A 19,222-nucleotide genomic window follows, 5' to 3' on the forward strand; every position below is an offset into this window, starting at 1 on the left:
AAGTGTGCGGACATGTGCCCCTCGTTACAGCATCAAGTACCCTGCCTGCCCCACGCCACCTCGCTCCCCGACCCTGGCAGCCGTGGGGCTCTTTCCTGCCTCCATAGTTTTGCCTTTTCTGGAATGTCGTAGACTAGCTGTCCTGCTGTGTGAGGATCCAGACCGCAGCCTTCTCAGACTGACGTCTCCCCCTAAGTAGCCTGCAGTGTTTTCCCGTCTTGGTAGCTCCCCTTTCAGGGCTGAACGATACTCCATCTGTGGGTCGCAGAGTCCATTTACCCATCACGCCCTGGAGAACGGCCTGCTTGCTCCCAGGGTCTGGCTGTTACAAACAGAGCTGCTCTGAACGTGCATACGCAGGCTCCCATGTGGACGTCAGGTCTCATTTCCTTGGTGTAAATGCCGAGGAGTGTGGCTGTGGGTTAGGGTTTGTGCAGGTCTGCAGGAAACCACCAGACTCTCCTCCCCCGTGGCTGCACCGTGTTGCACTCCCAGCAGCAAAGCATCGGAGTTCCTGCTGCGCCACGTCCCAGCCAGCATCAGCTGTTGGCAGGGTTTGGGTTTTGATTGTCCCGATAGAGGTGCAGAGGCACCGTGTTGTTTTAATTTGCATTCCCTGACTACAGCTGGCACTGCGCACCTTCAGTGTGCTCACTTCCCACCTGCGTATCTTCTTTGATTACGTGTCTGTTTAGATTTTGGGCCCAGTTTTCAAGTGAGTAGTTTGTTTTCTTACTGGAGTTTGAGTTCCTCGTGTATTCGGGATACAGATCCTTCAGCATACGTGTCTTTAGCAGATATTTCCTCCCCGTCTGTGGCTTGGGAGCTGTCACTGTCGTTCCGAGAGCAGAGGTGTTTACGTTCAGGGAGGTCCAGCTTCCCAGTTCCTTCCTTCAGGGACCCGTCCATGGTGGCGCATCTAAAAGTCCTCCCCGACCCCAGAGTCTTCTAGGTGTCCTCTTACACTACCCTCCAGGAGACCGATGGGTTTGCATTTCATGGCGAGGTGTGTGGCCCGTTGTGAGTCGTTACCGTGAGGCTGTAGGGCCTGCGTCCAGATTCACTTCTCTGCACGTGGACGCCCCTCGTTGAAGACGTGGTCTTGGCTCGGCTGTGCTGCCTCTGCCCCATGTTGAAGGTCAGGGACTGTGTGTCCGTGGGTCTGTCTGTAGGTCTGTGCCTTCAGGAGCACCGGGCTGCCCTGTCCCCATGCTTCTGTGGGATCTGGAAGCCGGGGTGTCGGTCCTGCACTTTGTTGTTCTCACTGATGCTGGGCCAGCCATCCTGGGCCTCCCGTGTCTCCATATGATAAAATAACCGGCTGGGATTTTTATTGGGATTGCCCTGTGTCCATGGGTCCTGCCGGGAAGAATGGACAGCGTGACCCAGTCAAGTCCTCCAACCCACGCATGTGGGGCATCTGTCCATGTACAGAAGTCTTCTGTGATGTGTTCCTCATATGGGTCCTGTACTTGTTTTGTTAGATTTGTAACTAAAGGGTTTTAAAATTTTTTTGTTTTTTTTATAGTGATGACATAAATGACCTTGTGTTTTAGATTCCGAACCTTCATTGCTGGTTTGTAGGGAAGGGGTAGACGGTGTGTCCCGCAGCCCTGCTCTCTCATCACACATGGGATTTCCCGCATGGAGGATCCCGTTGTCTGTGAGCGGCCCTGCCCCTGCCCTCGAGGCCCACCTGCTCCCTGTGCTCCTGGCCTCGCTGCCATGTGTCGGGCATGCTGGGTTCTGTGGCCAAGACCATGCCCGTGGGTGCCCGAGGCGGGAGGGATGTACTGTGAGCTTGCGGGCTGTGGGGCTCCGGCCAGAGGGTCGACACAGAAAGCCCGCCCTGCCCCCACCTGCATGCTCTCTAAGTTCTGGGGTTTTCCACCCGAATTTCAGTGCTGGCTGGACGCTATGACCACAGGGACTGTCTCCGGAGCCGTGAGATCATGTGGGACCATTTTCCATTTCCAGGACAGCCTTTATGTTATGTGAAGTCAGTGAGTGCTGTCATTGGCGCAGTTTTGCATGGATCTCAATGATCCTGTCTCGAGCTTCAGGCTCCGGGCTGCTGTGCAGGGCAGTCTCGAGGGTTCCCAGGCTTCTCCTGTCCGGGGCGCCCAGCACGGTGCTCCTCCCCATCCCCGAACACCGGGCACCTCTCCCCTGGATTGCAGGCCTTGTGTCCTGGGGGCACCTCTATGGTTCCTTCCCTGCCACAGGTGGCTTTTCCCCTGTTACTTTGTGGACTGGCCATGCAGCCAAGCACTGACATCTAGGTGTCACCACAGCCCAATGGCCTCTGGGATGGGTCTGGAGGTCACGACCCTCCCGGTCCCTCCAGAGTTGGTATTAGGGCCACACACCTGCCCCTGTCTGGGCCTCGTGGGGGCGCTTCCCTGTCCTCCCCCATGCTCCCTGCCATTCATAATGAGCGCATCCCCCTGCCGCCACCGTGCCTTCTGAACATCCCTGGGCCCTTCTCGCTGTCCCCGCCTGCATTCTCCTCTGTGTCCAGAGAGACCTCTGTGACTTCACCTTTCACCTCTTCTATTGAGCACTTCACCTCTCATATGGAGAAGAGGTCTTCAGGTCTCTAGATGGACTTGCTCATGGTGACGATGCCGCCAGGGGCCCCTCTACCTTCCCTCGCTTGCTTCCTGTGCTTCTGCATGTCAGCTGAGGGTTTCAGGCCTGAGACACCCTCAGCTGTACCTGGGCCCACGTGTGTGTGAGTAGAATGCCATGTCCACGAGGGGCGTGTCCTGCACCCTCATATCCCTCCTTCCCGTTGTTCCGGCCAGGAAACTAAACCTATAGGAATTTAGTGACGTTACCCTCTTTTGTTTTCATCGGGCCTGGGGAGAACCACAGTCCACCTTCCTTGTGAGAACCTGATTTTCATTTTACAACATTCCAGAAGGGTTGTGTTTATCCTCTTGTCACAAGGAAGCCAAGTCCACAGGGATAAAATAATAATAGCTTGTGAAAGCCCCTGGCAGCGGGGGAGGCCTTGGGGCAGCTCCCAGCCAGGCCACCCGCAGGGTGCGCCCTTGCCCTGAGCCTCCTGTGTTTGGGGCGGATGACAGGAACCCAGGGGTGCTGCAGCCACCCCCACAAAGGCTGTCCTGGTGGCGCCATCTACCTCCAGGAATGGCCCACGTCCGTCTGGTGGTCCAGTGGTCCAGCAGGCTCTTCTCAAGACGTGGGATCTGTGCCAGGCCCTCGGGGCTGGCGGCAACCCCGTGGTCTTCCCACCTTGGGGAGCCCTTTGTCCTCTTGCAATGCTGCATCAATATCAAGAGTCAATAGTCCCCATCACTTCCTGCCACAGCGTGTCTGGGCAGCAGCCCATGACAAAGTCCTGCTTCGGGGAATGGTGCTAGGAACACCCTGATAGTGGTGACGGCAGGGACGCCGCTGCCACAGTTTACAACCGCTTGGGCCATTGCCCACACGTTATCTGCACAAAAGATGTCCTTAGAGAAAATGGCCTCACTGGAATTTTCCCATGAAGTGTAAAGGTCAAGAAGGTCTGAACTTGCTCCCCTACAGAGTCTGCTCACAAAATCCTTGTAGCCTCTTGAGGGTCCCTCATAGCCCCCCAGCCCCACCCCGGACTGAAGCATCTTTGTATCTTGGCTTCCGTGTATTTTCCAACGCATTTGAACATGGGGGTCAGTCTCCACATCTCCAGCCGACCGCCAGGTCAGGAGCACTGTGGGCTCTGAAGGAGGCCTCTTCTGCATTGTCTGACCTCCTGGGCACCTGCCTGCCTCCAGCTCCTTCCATGGAAGCAGAGTCCCCAAGTCCCAGCCTTCAACCACCCTTTCCACACCCTCAGCAGAGGCAGGGCGCTGGGGGTGCCACCAAGATCCATGTGACACACAGGTGGACACAGGTGCCGCTGCCACCGCAGCTGGAATGCAAGTCACCGTTTTGTGAAAAAGGGTCTTGGGGAGCTGACCAGCAGCTTCCACCCGCAGCTGCCCTCTGTGCCATGGGCTTGACTCGGGGGCTCTGCTCAGGCTTTGGGGGCAGCCCTCTCCCTCCCCTCTGACCTCTGACCTCCTGGGACCTTCCCCCATCTGCACCTGCTTGCCCTGGACCCTCAGCTCTTCTCAGGCCTATTCCAAGGTCACTTGAAGACTGATCAATGGGAATGGGAATCAAATAGAAATCCAATCTGAGGGACTTCTCAAACCTAGGAATTTATGTCTTTCACTAAACTGGGGACATTTGGAACCCTTACTTCCTCGATTTTTCCACCCCATCCTCCCCCTACTCACCTCTGGGACTCCATTTACATACATATTGGACCTTTCAACACTGTCCCACTGACCACTGATGTTCTGTCCACTTTATATCTTTTTTATCTTTGTTCCTTAGATCGGATTATTTCCACCAATCTCACTTCCCATTCACTATCTTTTTTCTCATCTCTGTCTGCTGTTAAGCCTATCTGTTGAATTTCTTATTTCAGATATTGAGTTCTTCGATTCTAGAATTTTCATTTGATTCTTTTAGATTTCTTCTATTTTGTGAGTCACAGACAGTCCGTGGGCTAGCTACCTGCTTTTGTAAATAAAGTTGTCTTGGAACACAGCTGTGCTGATCCATTAATGTACGTGCTGGTTGTTCTCGTGATGCAGTGGCAAAGCCGAGTAGCTGCAGAGCAGGCTAGGTAGCCCACAGCCTAAATAATTTGCTATCTGGCTCTTTCAGAAAAAAATTGCTAACTCCTTTTCTGCTACTGAGATCTACTATTTTTTAATTCATTACAAACATATTTTCCTTTACATCCTTGAGCGTAGGTACAGTAGCTCTTTGTATCCTGGACTACAGAATCCAGTGTATGGATCATCTTGAGATCTTCACTGACATATGGGTCCCATTTTCCTGTTTCTTCATATAATTTCGGATTGTTCCCGGAACACTGTGGCTCATACACTGTAGAGACTCTGTATTCTGCTATGTTCCTCTGGAGAGCATGGATTTCTGTGGTGGTTGTTGCTGCATTGCCGCTTGACCAGGAATGACCCAAAACTCTGAAGATGTCTCCTCTGTGATGACAAGAGGTTTGGATCTGCCTCTCTTGTGTGTAATTCAGGGACCAGCCAGGAATTTGGGAAGAGCTCATGCATAGGATGTGGGATTTGGCCTTGCACTGTGCAGCTGCAGCAGGCATCGCCTTCTGTGTGCTCCGCTCTCTCCATCCTGTAAGACTACGGGTTCCTTTTGCTTTTTTTTTTTTTTAAGATTTTATTTATTCATTTATTTAAGAGGGAAAGAGAGAGAGAGAGTGTGTGCATGCACACGACCAGGGGCAGAGAGAAGCAGAGTCCCCACTGAGCAGGGAGCCCCCACTCCCCAACGCAGAAGTCGATCCCAGGACCCCAGGATCATAACCTCAGCTGAAGGCAGACGCTTCACTGACAGAGCCCCCCAGGTGCCCCAGACTACAGGTTTCTATCTGAGTTTTAACTGCACTCCACAACTCCAGCTGGAAAGAGCCATGAAGAACAGGGAAGTCAGAAAAACACAAATGAAATGGGAAACAGGGCACTCACCCTTTGCCACCCCATCCCTTAAGGTCTGGAGCCCTCCAGTGTGCCTGTCTCTCTACCGTGTTAGTGCTTGTTAGGGGGGGTCGATCCCCGCAGATGGTTGGTGCGATGGGGCTACCCCACCTGTGCCCACCTCAAACTTATAATTGTCCTAGATCCTGCTCTCAAATCTTCATTTAAGTTAGAGCCAGTCACAAATCATAAGAAAGCAAAGCTTAAAGTATATAATCGTTTACACACAGAGCCTTGAGAAGCCGCCTGGCCAGGAGGGTTGAGGAGGGGAGGATGCTCAGGGAGGAGGACTGGTGGGGATGGCCTGCCGGCGCTGGCTCAGCTCGGCTCTGGCACGCCATCCACCTGGACGTTCACTCGTGGGTCGGCTTGACAACACTTACTGTTTGCTGTTAGGAATGTGTGTATTTAGATGTGAGATTATCAAGGACCCCCGGTGTGCGGTGTTACTGCCCCACCTGCCCTACGAGGGACAGCCTCTGGGGTGGACGCCTCTCAACACAGGAGGACAGTTTTGTTTGAAATCCAAACGCCGCTCTGGGTCTCCCTCCAGTGCTTGAAGCCGGCCAGGGCCCACCTTCCTTCTGTTCTCACTTCTGTTACTCATGATGGCTCAGAATGAAAGAATATGATGCTTCCTCGGAAGCTAGTAACAATTTTCATTTTTTTAATTAAAAAATTGACAAAGTGGGGCAGCCCCGGTGGCGCAGCAGTTTAGTGCCACCTGCAGCCCAGGGCGTGATCCCAGAGACCCTGGATCGAGTCCCATGTCAGGCTCTCTGTACGATGCCTGCTTCTCCCTCTGCCTGTGTCTATGCCTCTCTCTCTGTCTCTATGAATAAATAAATAAAATCTTTAAAAAGAAAAAAAAATTGACAAAGTGTGCTTGAGTTTTGTAGGCATACGATGTTTAAAGTGTTTTGTGGTTTGTGAGCAGAAGGGCCAGTCCTGAAAGGGCTCCATTGCTCTGGGAGCTGTCCTCAGGGTCCCGGAAGCAGGCCCTCCCTGGGGAGCGGCCAGGCCAGCTCACCGACAACCCTCTGAGCGCTCATCCACAACATCGTCGCAGGCAGGAGGTGTGGGCTCAGCTAGGTCGCTAGGCAGTATTTGAGGACACTATGAATATCTCCACCTCCTGGCCTGGGTCAGCAGCTGACACATTTACTATAACTCCTGCCTTGGGCTGGGGCACAGATCAGAGTGAGCAGGTCGGCTCCTGTCCTCACAAGTGGTGGGGAGGGGGCTCAGAGGCAGTCCCATCCTGGGACAGGACGTGTGTGCGTCTGTGTGACCATGAGGGGCCCTGACCTGCGTGTCCTCCCGAGTGCAGCGGGTCCCCTGCATGTGCCAGGTGCTCCCGGGCTTCTCCGGGACGGGTTCTGCTGCTCCATCTGCTGACTCTGTCAGGCCGCGTGGAATTTACCAAAGCTCGTACGCGTTAAAGTAAAACCAAAGGATTTACTGTGCTGCTGCATTTGCGTGGACTCAGCTAAATTTTGTTGGGAGATCCTTGGAGGCAGTGGCCTCGTAGGGCCTGACCCTGGGCCCTGGGCACCCAGGCATGTCCTGGGGGGCACCCAGCCCCACCCACAATGACCTTCCCGAGCCTCCAGCACCCGCCCTGTCCAGCGACCATTGCAGGAATGGTGGCCGGCTGGCGCCTCCTGACCTTCGACATCCGTCAGAGTGTTTGTAATTAGAACTAAAAGCATGTGCTCCCCTGTCCTTACCGTCCTGCAGCCAGGCCGTCTGTGCTTAATTAGCTGTGACCCTCCCGGCCTCAGCAATTGCCTGTGGGCCTGCTGGTGGAAGGCCCGCACCTCCCTCCTCGTGCTGCTGTCTACGCCTTCCCGCTGCACTTCCACTTGGTTCTCTCCTGTTCCTGGGGCTCCATCTTGTCTGTCCTGCGAGTGTGCACCACCTGCACCACCTGCATTAGCACCTCATGTTTCCTGAGCTGGAGTTTATGCCAGGAGCTGGGAGTCGGAGCGGCCTGCAGAGTGGCCTGCGGAGCCGCAGCTGGGCCCCTGGTGGGCACAGCAGGGTGGGGGCCGCTGCCCTCTCCCCTGGCAAGGCATGCAGGGAAAGCCAGCGGGCTCCCCAAAGGCCCAGACGTTCTCTGCCCTTCCAACCTGTAGGGTTAGGCTTCTCCCCCGCAAACACAGGGCCATTTTGAGGTGTGAGGCTGCACCACCTAATTGCTTCCCGAGGTCACAGCCGCCCAGGTGGCACCTGGCCTTTCCCTGTGTTTGTGGCTCAGGCTCCGGGACAGGCCACCAGTGGCGGCCCCAGCACTGAGGGTCCCCAGGAGGTGCTCTGCATTACTGTTCAGGCTCACCTGTGCTGGGCCCTTCTGTTTTTGGAGGTAAAGCCAACAAGGGTTGGGAGGAAATTGGGATCTTCCCTGCCCCCGTCAGAGTCTGGATGGCCCAGCTCAGCATAGCACATGGTGTCTGCAGCGTGGACAGAGGTGCTGGGTGTGTGGTGAGGGGGCAGGGGTGAGGCACCTGCCCCTCGTGCCCACTCCCTCAGCCTCCCAGGGGCCCAGGGTGCCCAGTGGGGTTGCAGCAGAGGCAGTGTTGTGGATTGTGGACAGAGACATGGCCTCCACCCCGTGTCAGATTTTCACAGTGACCTGATGACGGGCGGTCGCGGTGACCCGCCCCGACTAGGAGCCACATTCCTGCCTGTGTCCATCCAGGTTCCGGCCAGCTGCCGGAGCCCAACGCCACAGGGCACGTCCAGCAGGAATTCGGCTCACCGGCTCCTAAAATGCCCATTATATGCTTAATGGCTGAACCAGCAGCAAATTGCCGCTTAGAATCAATGAAGTCTTTCATTTAATTAGCTCATTACAATGCAGCTGCCATCTGGGAGGGGTCACGGGCAGTGGGGAGAGCCGCCCGCAGGCCTGACCGGTCCCTGGCTGCCAGGACTCGCTCTTGAAGAGCTCCCGTCCCCGGAGACCCTCCCTCACACCTGGGCAGGATGGCGCAGAGCCGGAGGGTGCCCCTGCAGCGGGGCTGCGCTGCCAGCCTGATGCCAGGTGAGAGCAAGGACCAGGGTCTCCCTGCGGCCTACTGCCAGGCTCTCAAGCCCCAGAGCAAGGACAGCGACACCCCAGCCCAGCCTGTAGCTCCAGGGAGGACCCCTGGGCCCATAGGAGGCTGAAGCCTGGATCAGACATTGCCCCACATCCATGAATGCAGAGGAGAGGTCGAGCAGAACCTGGAGAAAGGCACCTGCAGCCATGGTGACATCGTAGGAGAAAGAGGGAGGACCCACCTGGCATAAAGCATGACCCCAGAAACAGAAGGGAGGTCCCCACAGAGCGTTATACCCCAGAAAAAGGCCAGTGCAAACTGCACTGGGAAGACGCTCCGGAAGACAGCAGAACAGGGAAATCGTTGGAGGGTTTCCACAGGTGAACACACAGGGTAGGTCTGAGACATAAGAGCAGGAGGGCTGGGGGGACAGGAGGGTCAAGGACTTCCATCGACATGGGGGGACACAGATGGAAGGGGGTGCCGGGGGGGGACTGTCTGGAGAGTCCGCAGCACTGTCCGGGGGCCACAGAACCGGAGGGCAGGCATCACTGGCTGGGCAGGGACACGCCGCCTTCTGCCCCAGGGTCAGTGGCCGAGCAGGACGTCTGCTGTGGACGCGCATCTAAGACAATCGGCCAGGGCAGGGCAGGTCGCCGACTGGGCGCCTGGGGGAGTGTGGAGGTCACAGGAAGCTGCCCTGCAGACTGAAGGGACATCCCCAACATGAGGGAAGGAGAGTTGGGAAGATACACCTGTCCGTCAGGGAGTTCTCGACGATGAAGCTCTCACGACTACCAGACAGAAAAGGCCAGGGAACCAGGCAGGGGGAGATAAGGAGCAGCAGCCCCCCACTGTGTCCTCTGTGCACGCTCAGGGCTTGCCCAGAGCCGGGGCAACACGTGTGGCCCCAGGACCAGAGCCAGGCCACGAGTGGTTGGAGGGCGGAGGTGAGCGCACAGAAGTGAGGGACGCAGGAGCACACGGCCAGGATGTCTCTGGGGATGGGCAAGTCCTCCCGTTCACCATTATTTTTGAATATTTTCTTTACTAAACCCCAGTCGGACGGAATGTTAAACGCGTAGCAGGACACACAGAAGCATGAGTGGCTTTCAAGGGCATGAAACTCAGAAGCCGTAAAACAAAGACCTGAGTTTACCTGAACAGAGTCTGCACGACATAAACAGAGTCAAAGGGCGAGCGCCTGGCCTCGGAGGGTGCGAGTGTGCGGCTCCGGGGTGTGAGTGACCGCCTGCCCAGCCAGGCTGTGGAGGAGCCGCCGACACCATGAACCAGTGGCCCACAGAGGAGTGTCCCATGGGCAAGGAAGGGTGTAAACCTCCCTCTGAACAGGAGGGACTGGCCCTGAATCTACCAGCAGACATCCTCACCTGCCTGAACAGGTGCGTCCCCTACCTGGGCAGCAGTGACAGGTGTTTCTGTCCAGGTCAGAGGTGACTCTGCACTAAAGCACACATGCTGCCCAGCCCCCCGGATCGCACCTGTGCAAGGTGCCCCCACCATCGGATGGTGCGTACGTCACCCTGTGTGTGTGCACGTAGGTTTCCTTCTCAGTCAGCCAAACCTGAAGGCACCTCCTCTGTGGGTTCTCAGGGCTTACTGTTAAGCAGGAGCCTCAGCTCTGAAGTCACCTCGTCTCTCATCTACTAAATTAATTAGATTGTGAGATACTGGGCTGCCATGCGGGACACATCTGAGGACCAGCCACAGTGTCAGCTGGTGCTTCCTGGGACTCCGCGTCCTCCTGGGAAAGATCAGTCTATGACCAAGACCCCGTGTAAATCCCTGATTTGGGGACAGATTGTGGTTCAAGACCAAATACTCAGCAACGTGACCTGAAGCCAGCTCTGGGGTCAGACCTCAGTGAGGGGCTTCCTAGAGTTCAAAGGTCACTCAGTGCCCCCCGAACAGAGGAACAGGGAGGCTCCAGATGGGGGGACACGTGCTCTACCCCGTCTGCGATGGAACAGTGCTGGGTCTGCGAGGCCCTCGTGGTGTCTGCTGCTGGGACTGGCAAGGAGGCAGGTGCTGCCGGAACTCTTCCCGAAGCATGGGGTGGCCCCACATCGCAAGCCCTGGGCACTGGGCGGCACCCTGCAGGTGTAGGCACCTCTCTCTGTGCCCTTGCTGGGTGACAGCCTCTCCTGCTCACATGGTGCCCCTCCCAGCCTGCATTGCAGTGTGAGGCCAAACCATCCGGATGCTTTCCTGCTGACGAGCGGGGACAGCCCTGAGGGCTCCCAGGAACCTGCCCTCCATCATTCTGGGCGGCCACCCCCTGAGCTGTTTGCCCTCCGTGCCCCGGCAGGGTTTGGTAAAAGTCATCAGGCAGGTGCCAGGGTGCTGGCTCCGTGGGGCATCCCCGTGTAGGGACGTTCACCAGATGAGTGTGAAAATTTTCAGGAGGAAGAGTGGAACTTGACGGGAACACGAGTGTACAGCCTTGGCTGGAGAGCCCGAGAGCCCTCAGCTGTGTGGGGCAGGGGTCCCCAGCAAGTTCTCCAATCCCAGAAGCACTGGCCCCTTCTGCCCCTGCAAGCTGAACCCTGGCCCTTCCAGAACTCGGATCTGGGCCCTTGGCTGGTGACCCGTGGGTCGGTGACGCTGCGGCACCCCCGGAAGGTCCCACCTGCACACCTGCCGCTCTGCTTCTCGGCTAGACTTGGGAGGCCATGCACGATGGGGAAGACAAGTCCTTGGGACTGTCCTCCACAGCCAGCATCTGACCCCTGTGGTGACCCCATGATTCAACAGGCCAGGGACGCAGAGCAGAGCAGCTCAGGGCAGAGCCTGGCGGAAGAGGTGAGTGAACCAGACCCCAGGCTCGCTGCACACCAGCCCCCAGGCGGGCAGGCTCACAGGATAATGCCCTTGCTCTGCATGGAGAGGTCTCTTGATACTCAGAACTTCAAGGAATGGAAAAGAGAATTATCCTAAATGTGAGCCAGGCTCTCCAGTCCATGTTCTGACTATTTTGAAATCGGGCTTAATGTAGGAAATCTTCTCACTTGTTTCTGAGTCTTAAAATAGAGAAAATAAAATAGAAGGAGAAATAAAATAAAATAAAATAATAAAATAAAGTAAAATAAAATAAAATAAAATAGAAGGAGAAATGGGCCCCAGTAGGTCCTGCCTCACCTGGAAGGACCTGTGCCCTGAGGTCCTGGTAGGATTGGTGGGCCGACGGGGCCCTGGGGACAGCTTTTGGCAGGGGGACTCAGACCCCACTGTCCCCACCAGCTCCCATGGGGCAGTGGAGCTCGTGACCCCGGGGGAGCCCTGCCGATTGTGGCTTCAGGAGGCTCTGTTCCTCGGGGCTGTGACCCCTCGCAAGCCAGAGGGGATGGTCCCCCCCAGGCTTCAAGCAGGCTCAGACACTAGCACCTGAGAGGTGGAGGAAGAGGGCCTGGAGGCAGCATGAAGGGGTGAGGGGTGCAGGGGGCATCCCCACTCAGGTCCAGAGCGAGCTACCTGGGGCCTGTGGATGTGGGTGCCTTGGGCTCTGCCCACCCAGCTCGGGGCCTGTTATCGAGACCTGAGTCCTCCGTCCGGCTTCTGTCACGGGAGGCTCTTCCTGCCCGGCCCACCTCCTCCCCAGCCTCCTGGACTGCCCGTGGAGGAAGAGGGCCATTCCCCCTGCAAGGGGCAAGGAGACCCGGAGGTGGGGTCCTCAGGGGACAGCAGTCAGCAGTGCAGTGGCAGGACCTCCTGGCCACATGATGGGCCATAGGGGTATCCCCAGACCCAGACGTGGCACCTGGCTTCCGGGGCGCATCCAGGTGTGAGCAGGGAGGTGCAGGGGGCTGGTCACAACATCACCACTTCTGCTCCCTGTTGCAGCTTCCAGAAAGACACCCACCATGCGGGAGGGGCCTGCAGTAGCCCTGGCCCAGCCCACTCCTCCAGGGGCGGCCTGGCTCCGAGGGGACCCTGAGCCCTGACCGCCCCCTCCCCCACAGGCTTCCACCTATCACACAAGGTCACCAGCGTTGTCCCCGAGAGCGCGCTGCTCATCGTGCTGGGACTGGTGCTGGGCGGCATCGTCTGGGCAGCTGACCACATCGCCTCCTTCACGCTGACACCCACCGCCTTCTTCTTCTACCTGCTGCCTCCCATCGTGCTAGACGCCGGCTACTTCATGCCTAACCGGCTCTTCTTCGGGAATCTGGGCACCATCCTGCTGTACGCCGTCATCGGCACCGTGTGGAACGCGGCCACCACTGGGCTGTCCCTCTACGGTGTTTTCTGTAGTGGCCTTATGGGTAAGGGGGCATGGCATCCATGGGGCGTCCTTGGAGCAGGGGATGGTTGGGGTGAGGTCATCCTGGGTGTGGGGTCCTCGGGGTGGGGTCCTTGGGGCGAGGTCCTGGGGGTGTCCTCAGGGTGGGCTCTGCAGGAGCAGGGTCTGGGCAGGATACAGAACACAGACCCAGAAAGGGGATGAGTGAGTGTGCAGGGTGACAAATGTCACTGGTTGGTCCACTTAACCAGTTTGGTGTGTTGAAAATAAGGTTTAATTAATAAACAACAGTGGTCTGGGCATTCCCAGGCGGGACTCGTGTCCTACTTGGGGATGAAATCCTGTCAGACCAGGCTAGCGGGTGGGTGAGGCGGGTGGGGTCGAGCCGCTGAGCACAGAGATTGGGTCGTTCGTTGTTTGTACGCAAACCTGCAGGAAAAGCCAGGTCGACTGCTGCTCCGCATCCGTAGCAACTTCTCCTGCAGTTTGGGTTACTTAACTCAGCGGAGGTGCACCCCACCCGCCTGGGGAACTGGACCAGGTGGGCTGGGGCCCAGGGAGCCTCACACAGAAGTGCACGCAGCCCAAAACACAGCCCTTCACGGTGTCACATGGGGGCCACCACGGAAAGGGGCTGTCAGCCCCACGGGCGCCTGTCCGTGCTCCACCTTGGCTCCAAGCGCCTCCACCTGCCAGGGCCCGACTCTGAGGGCCGGGCCATGATTTCCTTCTGACTAAGGATGAGCCTTGGGCCCAGCTCCGGGGATCAGGGCCTTGGAGCCTGGATGACACAGGACCTGCAGCCAGCACGGGAGGCCAAAGGGCCCCTGCCCCGAGCCATCACCTTGCCTGGCCCATTTGTCATCTTGGGACTTTTTCCTCAGCCCATGAGGAGCACACATGGTCCTTTGAGCCCCGGCTGCCAGTGGGTACCACCCCCAGGCTCCCTGAGGGTGACACAGTGCCTGGTGCACCTGGCCAGGCCTCGCAGGGAAGGAAGCCTCAGGTGTATTGTGTTGCATTTATTGGCGATGCCCTTCAATAGTTGGGACATATCTGAGATAACAGGATCCCCTCTGGCCACTGGACCCAGGGGAAGGTCTCAGGGGTTGGGGCAGGAGCCCCCTGTGGGGCTTGTGTTCAGCCCTCAGGATGCTCCTGGTCAAGGCCGGGCATCAGCCACAGTCATGGAGCAGAGGAGCACTCAGGGGCCAACAAGTCTATCCTGGCCCAGAACACCCAGAACTGCAAGCCTGGTGGGGCTGGGGGGGTAGGGGTCAGTTTCTGGGGACCCGTGGCCAGGCACCTCAGAGCCCAGTGAAGCTGTGGAGTACCCCTGTGAGCAGAGGTCACCCCCAGGAGGCCTGGCGTGGGGTGCCAGGTGGGTATCTGGACGGGCCGGCGCAGGGAGGCCCAGCAGAGGCTCCAGGTGGTCGGTCCGAGAGGCTTCATGTGGGTGAAACCTCAGGTGGTGGACAGAAGGTCCTAGAACTCGTAGCCTGGGAGTTGGGATCCCACAGTCCAGCCTGGTCCCAGGAACCTTGTTGACAGCACCAGTGGGTGGTAGACTGTCTCTCCAGGGAAGAGGGCAGGCTACCCCAGACCCGGGACATTGGAGTGGCTTTCAGAACGTGCCACAGGGTCTGTCAGGATCTGTGGACAGCGAGAGGCCAGGGAGTCAGGAGGCATTTAAGAATGGACGCCTCAAGGGTGGGTGTGCACTGGGAAGCCCCTGGTGTCTGAAGCCTGGAAGGACTGTGTTCCTGCCACCCCAGCCTCACCGACCATGTCTGGAGGCGGAGAAGCAGAACCTAGGTTGTCCCTTCCGGAAGAGACATTTTAAAGTCACAGGAAGCAGTTTTGACACCTGCCCCTGCTCCAGCGAGGATGCTTCCCGGGCCCCCAGGAACCAGGTCTAGGGCCCGGCCTCTCTGCACACCTAGCTTCTCCCTGCCTGGCCCTGAGGGAAGCCCCGGCCACACAGAGGCCACCGTCCTGGACCCGAGGGCCCCACAGCCCTGTCTCCCTTCCTCTCCCTGGCCCTCCAGGCCTGACTGGCCCCTGGGGTCTGTTGGAGTCCGCTCAGGCTGGGGAGGGAGCTCATGCCAGCAGGCCCCTGGCCGAGGACCTCCCCAAGCAGCCCAACTGGGGGCAGGTGTGTGTCCCCACAGAGCATGGACCCCAAGTGCAGACTGCTGCTGGGGCTCCTGTGTGGCCCGGTGTTGCTCTGATCTGGAAGGATAGAGGCTCTGGAAAGAGCATCTGGGCATGACCACCGCCCCCGAGAGTGCCAGGAACCCACTGGGCAGGGGCCACTCCCAGAAGCAGGCTCCTCCAAGGCCCTTGCTCCCCCTCCCTCCACTCTGGGTCCCCAGCTGACCTCCCTGCAGCCCCTCCAGTGGGAGCCCCCAGGACCCTGTGAGGCCTGTTGTGCCCCTGCCTCCAGCTGGTCTTGGGGGCTCTGGTCTGGGCTGAGATGTCAGTCCCCAGGGAGGCCTCCCCCATGCCTGTTGAGCCCCGACGACCTCCCCATCACTATCACCACCCACACCCCTGCACTGTAGGCCCCCAGGGCAGGGGCCTGATTCCCTGCTGTGTGTGTCCCCCACCCCCAACCCCTCATCTGCCTGCAGCAGGCACGATAAGCTGGAAGGAGGAAGCAGCCGGGGCCCAAGGGAGGCCAAGGGAAGAAGTGGGGTCTGGCAGTTCCCCTGGGGATGAGGCCAGCCCTGCCTGAGGCTGTGGGAGCCCATGGGGGGAGGCGGAGTCCCCATCCTGGGGGGCTTCCAATGCAGCTGTCAGCGGGACAGCACCCGGAAGGACCCTGAAGGCCTCGGGGGGAGGCGTGTTGACTGGAGGCCCTCATTCGGCCTGGCTGGGGGCTCTCCCTGACGGCTCGCCTGTCCTGCAGGAGACCTGAACATCGGGCTGCTGGATTTCCTTCTGTTCGGCAGCCTGATCGCCGCTGTGGACCCGGTGGCCGTCCTGGCCGTGTTCGAGGAGGTCCACGTCAACGAGGTGCTGTTCATCATCGTCTTTGGGGAGTCGCTGCTGAACGACGCCGTCACCGTGGTGAGTGGGTGCCGGGCGGGCCCAAGGACTTGCCAGGGAGCATCTCGGGGCCACCGGGAGGGGACACGCAGTCACGGTGCAGGAACTGTAGAACTGCCCGGGGCCCTTGGCGCAGCGGGCAGAGAACGCGGCCTATGCGAGGGGCTGGTCCTCTGCTTGCAGCTCCGACTGGAGGAGCCGTCCCCATGCCAGCCCCGGGCGCTCGCACCCCTTCCCTTGCCTCCTCCTAACCCAGAACCACTGTCTGTCTCATCAGTTCTGGCAGCGCCTCCCCACCCCCGCCCCGTTCTCAGAGCAGGACACCTCTACCTGGGGGCGTTGGTGCCACCCATTCCTGAATCCCCTAAGGGAGCCGCTAAAACAGCAGGATCTCACTAGGATTCAGGAGGGAAGACGGCCTGTGCTCGGAGGCGGCACTGTCTCCAGGAGGGGGCTCGGCAGGGCCCCCGTGTGTGGGCAGGGGCTGGAGGACCCTCAGTCAGGGTCTGAGGCCGCAGCACCTCTGCAAAGTGAACAGAAGGTTTATGAAATGCGGGGACGCTGTCTCAGCCTCAGAGCCGTCGGCCTGGAGTGCCCCAAAGCCACCCCAAGCTGAGCCAAGTTATGGGCAGCCGGCCTGTGTGTCTCTGAGCACCTGCTCCAGACCCCGGGGTCAGCCCCTTCCCTCATCCCTGGGGTTTTGCAGACACGGCAGGATGTGAAGATCCGTCTCGGCTCTGAGTACCCATGGCCTCGCTAAGACACTCCCTTCTGACATCCCTTTGGGGTTCAGGGGTCTGAAAAGCCCTAGGGTGCTGCTGCACAGATTCCTGACATAGCAGAGAGATGTTCTCCAGGGATTGTGAGCATTAGAGACTTAATCAGAAAACGTCTGCACAGCCCCTTGGAGGCTGAGCTGCTCTGTGCCGAGGCTTCTCATCTCTGCAGAAGCCCGAACTCACGTCTGGACCCAACGCTCCACATCCCCTCCCACCCGCGTGTCCACGGAGACACCTGAGCTGAGGTCCAGCTTCAACACCTTCTGTCCTTGGAGGCTGCCTGCCCAGGCCCCGCGCACCGTCCAGCCTGCCTCACCTCCCTGCCTTTGGGGTCCTCTGACCCCCAGAGCACACCTGGAGAGGGAGGAGCCTGCATCCTGCCCACCGCAGCCCCTCGGCCCTTGGCCCCTCACTGTGGAGTGGCACCTCGTGGGGGGGGGCGGGGGGGGCAGCCCGGGAAGCGCTGCCCTATCTCCACAACTTCAGCCTGCATGCAGTTCCTGAGCTTTTCATCTTGAAAATCTCGGCGGGTAAGGTGTAAATGTCCACACTTGAAGACGCCAAGGGGTGTGAGCCCACCACGAGGAGCTGGCACCATAGTGAAGTCGCTGAAAATGAAACTCTGGCTTCATCTTGGAAAACAAAACCATTAACCACAGAGGGTTAGCTTTGTGGTCTCTGCTGCTTTGCTGAGAGTATGAAAGGGTCCCATTTACTCCTGAAGGGTCTCCTTCCTTCTAGAATGTTCTTCTGACTCTCATCTCATCTTTGGCCTTTGTCTTATTGACCATTCTTGCCTCCTGGTGGTCTCACTCAGTGATTTTGGGTTTGCAGGATAGGGGGCTGCCAAGGGCTGCTCCTTCCAGCCCAAGTCCTCAAGGCCTGGGCCCTGAGTCGGGACGGGCTGAGCACTGGCCGAGGGCTGACCCGAGGTCATGCCTGCCTCTCTGTCCTCCCAGGTCCTCTACAATGTGTTTGAATCTTTCGTGACGCTGGGAGGTGACAAGGTGACTGGTGTGGACTGCGTGAAAGGCATAGGTATGTGGCTGGCGGGTCTATGTGCCTGGGGAGTATGGGGTCACGTCTCCTCTCCAGCATGGGGACTCCCTCCGGGCTTCGGCACCAGCACCACCCCCGGGTTCCACAGCTTGTGCGGGGAAAAGGTGTTTCCATTCTGAAGTCTCGGCAGCAGGCCCTCCCATCCACCATGTGTTTCATGAACACAATTTCGCGGGTTCCGGCCACACTAGGGAGGCAGGGGCTGCTGCCCCATGAGACCCACTAGCATGTCTGGTTGGGGGCTTGGATGCTGGTGTCCCAGGGTCCCAGGGATGCCCCTGCCCAAGGCCACCTTCTTGGGCTTTCTCTACATGGGGGCAGGGAACCAGGCCTTCCTGCTCTTCACAGGCTGCCTCTCAGGGCAAGAACTGGCTTCTTGTTTGCTGAGTTATTGGCGCCTCTGTGGGGGTTACCAGGCAACCCACAGTGAGGAATGGTCTGGAAGGACAGCTGGTCAGCCGGCCCACACAGGGGCCAGCCACGCCCGGCCACAAAGGGCCTTTCAGGCAGCTCAGCCAGCATCCTCGGCCCGCAGTGTCCTTCTTCGTGGTGAGCCTAGGAGGCACGCTGGTGGGTGTTATCTTCGCCTTCCTGCTGTCACTGGTCACCCGCTTCACCAAGCACGTGCGCATCATCGAGCCGGGCTTCGTGTTCATCATCTCTTACCTGTCCTACCTCACATCTGAGATGCTATCGCTGTCAGCCATCTTGGCGTGAGTTCCCCTCACTCCCACGGCCCAGGGGCCAGAGCTATATAGTGTCTGGGCCACACACTGGTGTGCGGGGGTGGGGGCAGGGGCACTCCACAGCACAACCAAGTAGCTATGCCAAGGATGGGAGAGGAGGGGAGAGGAAGGGAGAAGGGAAAGGGTGGGGGAGGGAGAGGGGGTGCGGGAGGGGGAGAGGAGGAGGGAAAGGATGAGGGAGGGGAAGGGGGACAAGGAGGGGAGGAGGGAAGGGGGACAAGGAGGGGAGGAGGGACAAGGAGGGGAGGAGGGAAGGGAGGGAGGGGAGAAGGGAGGGGGGAGGGGGAGGGAGGGAGAGGAGGAGGGAGAGGGAGGAGGGAGAGAGTGGGGGAGAGGGTGGGGGAGGAAGGAGGGGACCCTCCCCTCTGGGGCACAACATTCCTGGTCCCTCCCGGCCCCCTCTACCCAGCCACCTCCCTGTGAGGGGTGAGAAGCCACTGTATGGGTGAAGAATCCGGCCTATTCAGGTTTTAAATCATGAGTTGGCCTTTTCACAGAACTGCCCTTGAGCTCTGCCTACACACAGCCTCTTCTGGGTGCTCTGGGCAGGAAGCCGGCGGGCACCCCGTGACCCACATCTGCCCTAGCACCTCCCCTCAGAGCCAGCTGCTGGCCTGTGGTCAGGCACAGACAGCCCACTGGGTGGCTCAGGGCTCAGGTCTTGGGGGGCTGCTGGGACCTGGGCCCAGCTCTGAGAGAA

The 19,222-nt window shown here is 58.7% G+C and overlaps 1 protein-coding gene across 2 annotated transcripts in view; it reads left to right on the forward strand.

Moving 5' to 3' along the window:
* The window catches only part of SLC9A3 (solute carrier family 9 member A3), a 40,795-nt gene that overhangs the window by 12,031 nt on the left and 9,542 nt on the right, over positions 1–19,222 (forward strand). For both annotated transcript variants that reach the window (XM_072807428.1, XM_072807427.1), the window contains exons 2-5: positions 12,607–12,909; positions 15,799–15,959; positions 17,677–17,755; positions 18,312–18,489. In XM_072807428.1, coding sequence (XP_072663529.1) covers positions 12,607–12,909; positions 15,799–15,959; positions 17,677–17,755; positions 18,312–18,489 — 721 coding nt within the window. The remainder of the gene's footprint in view (positions 1–12,606; positions 12,910–15,798; positions 15,960–17,676; positions 17,756–18,311; positions 18,490–19,222) is intronic.

The sequence above is a fragment of the Canis lupus genome, chromosome 31, assembly GCF_048164855.1.
Source record: "Canis lupus baileyi chromosome 31, mCanLup2.hap1, whole genome shotgun sequence".
Taxonomy (NCBI): Eukaryota; Metazoa; Chordata; class Mammalia; order Carnivora; family Canidae; genus Canis; species Canis lupus.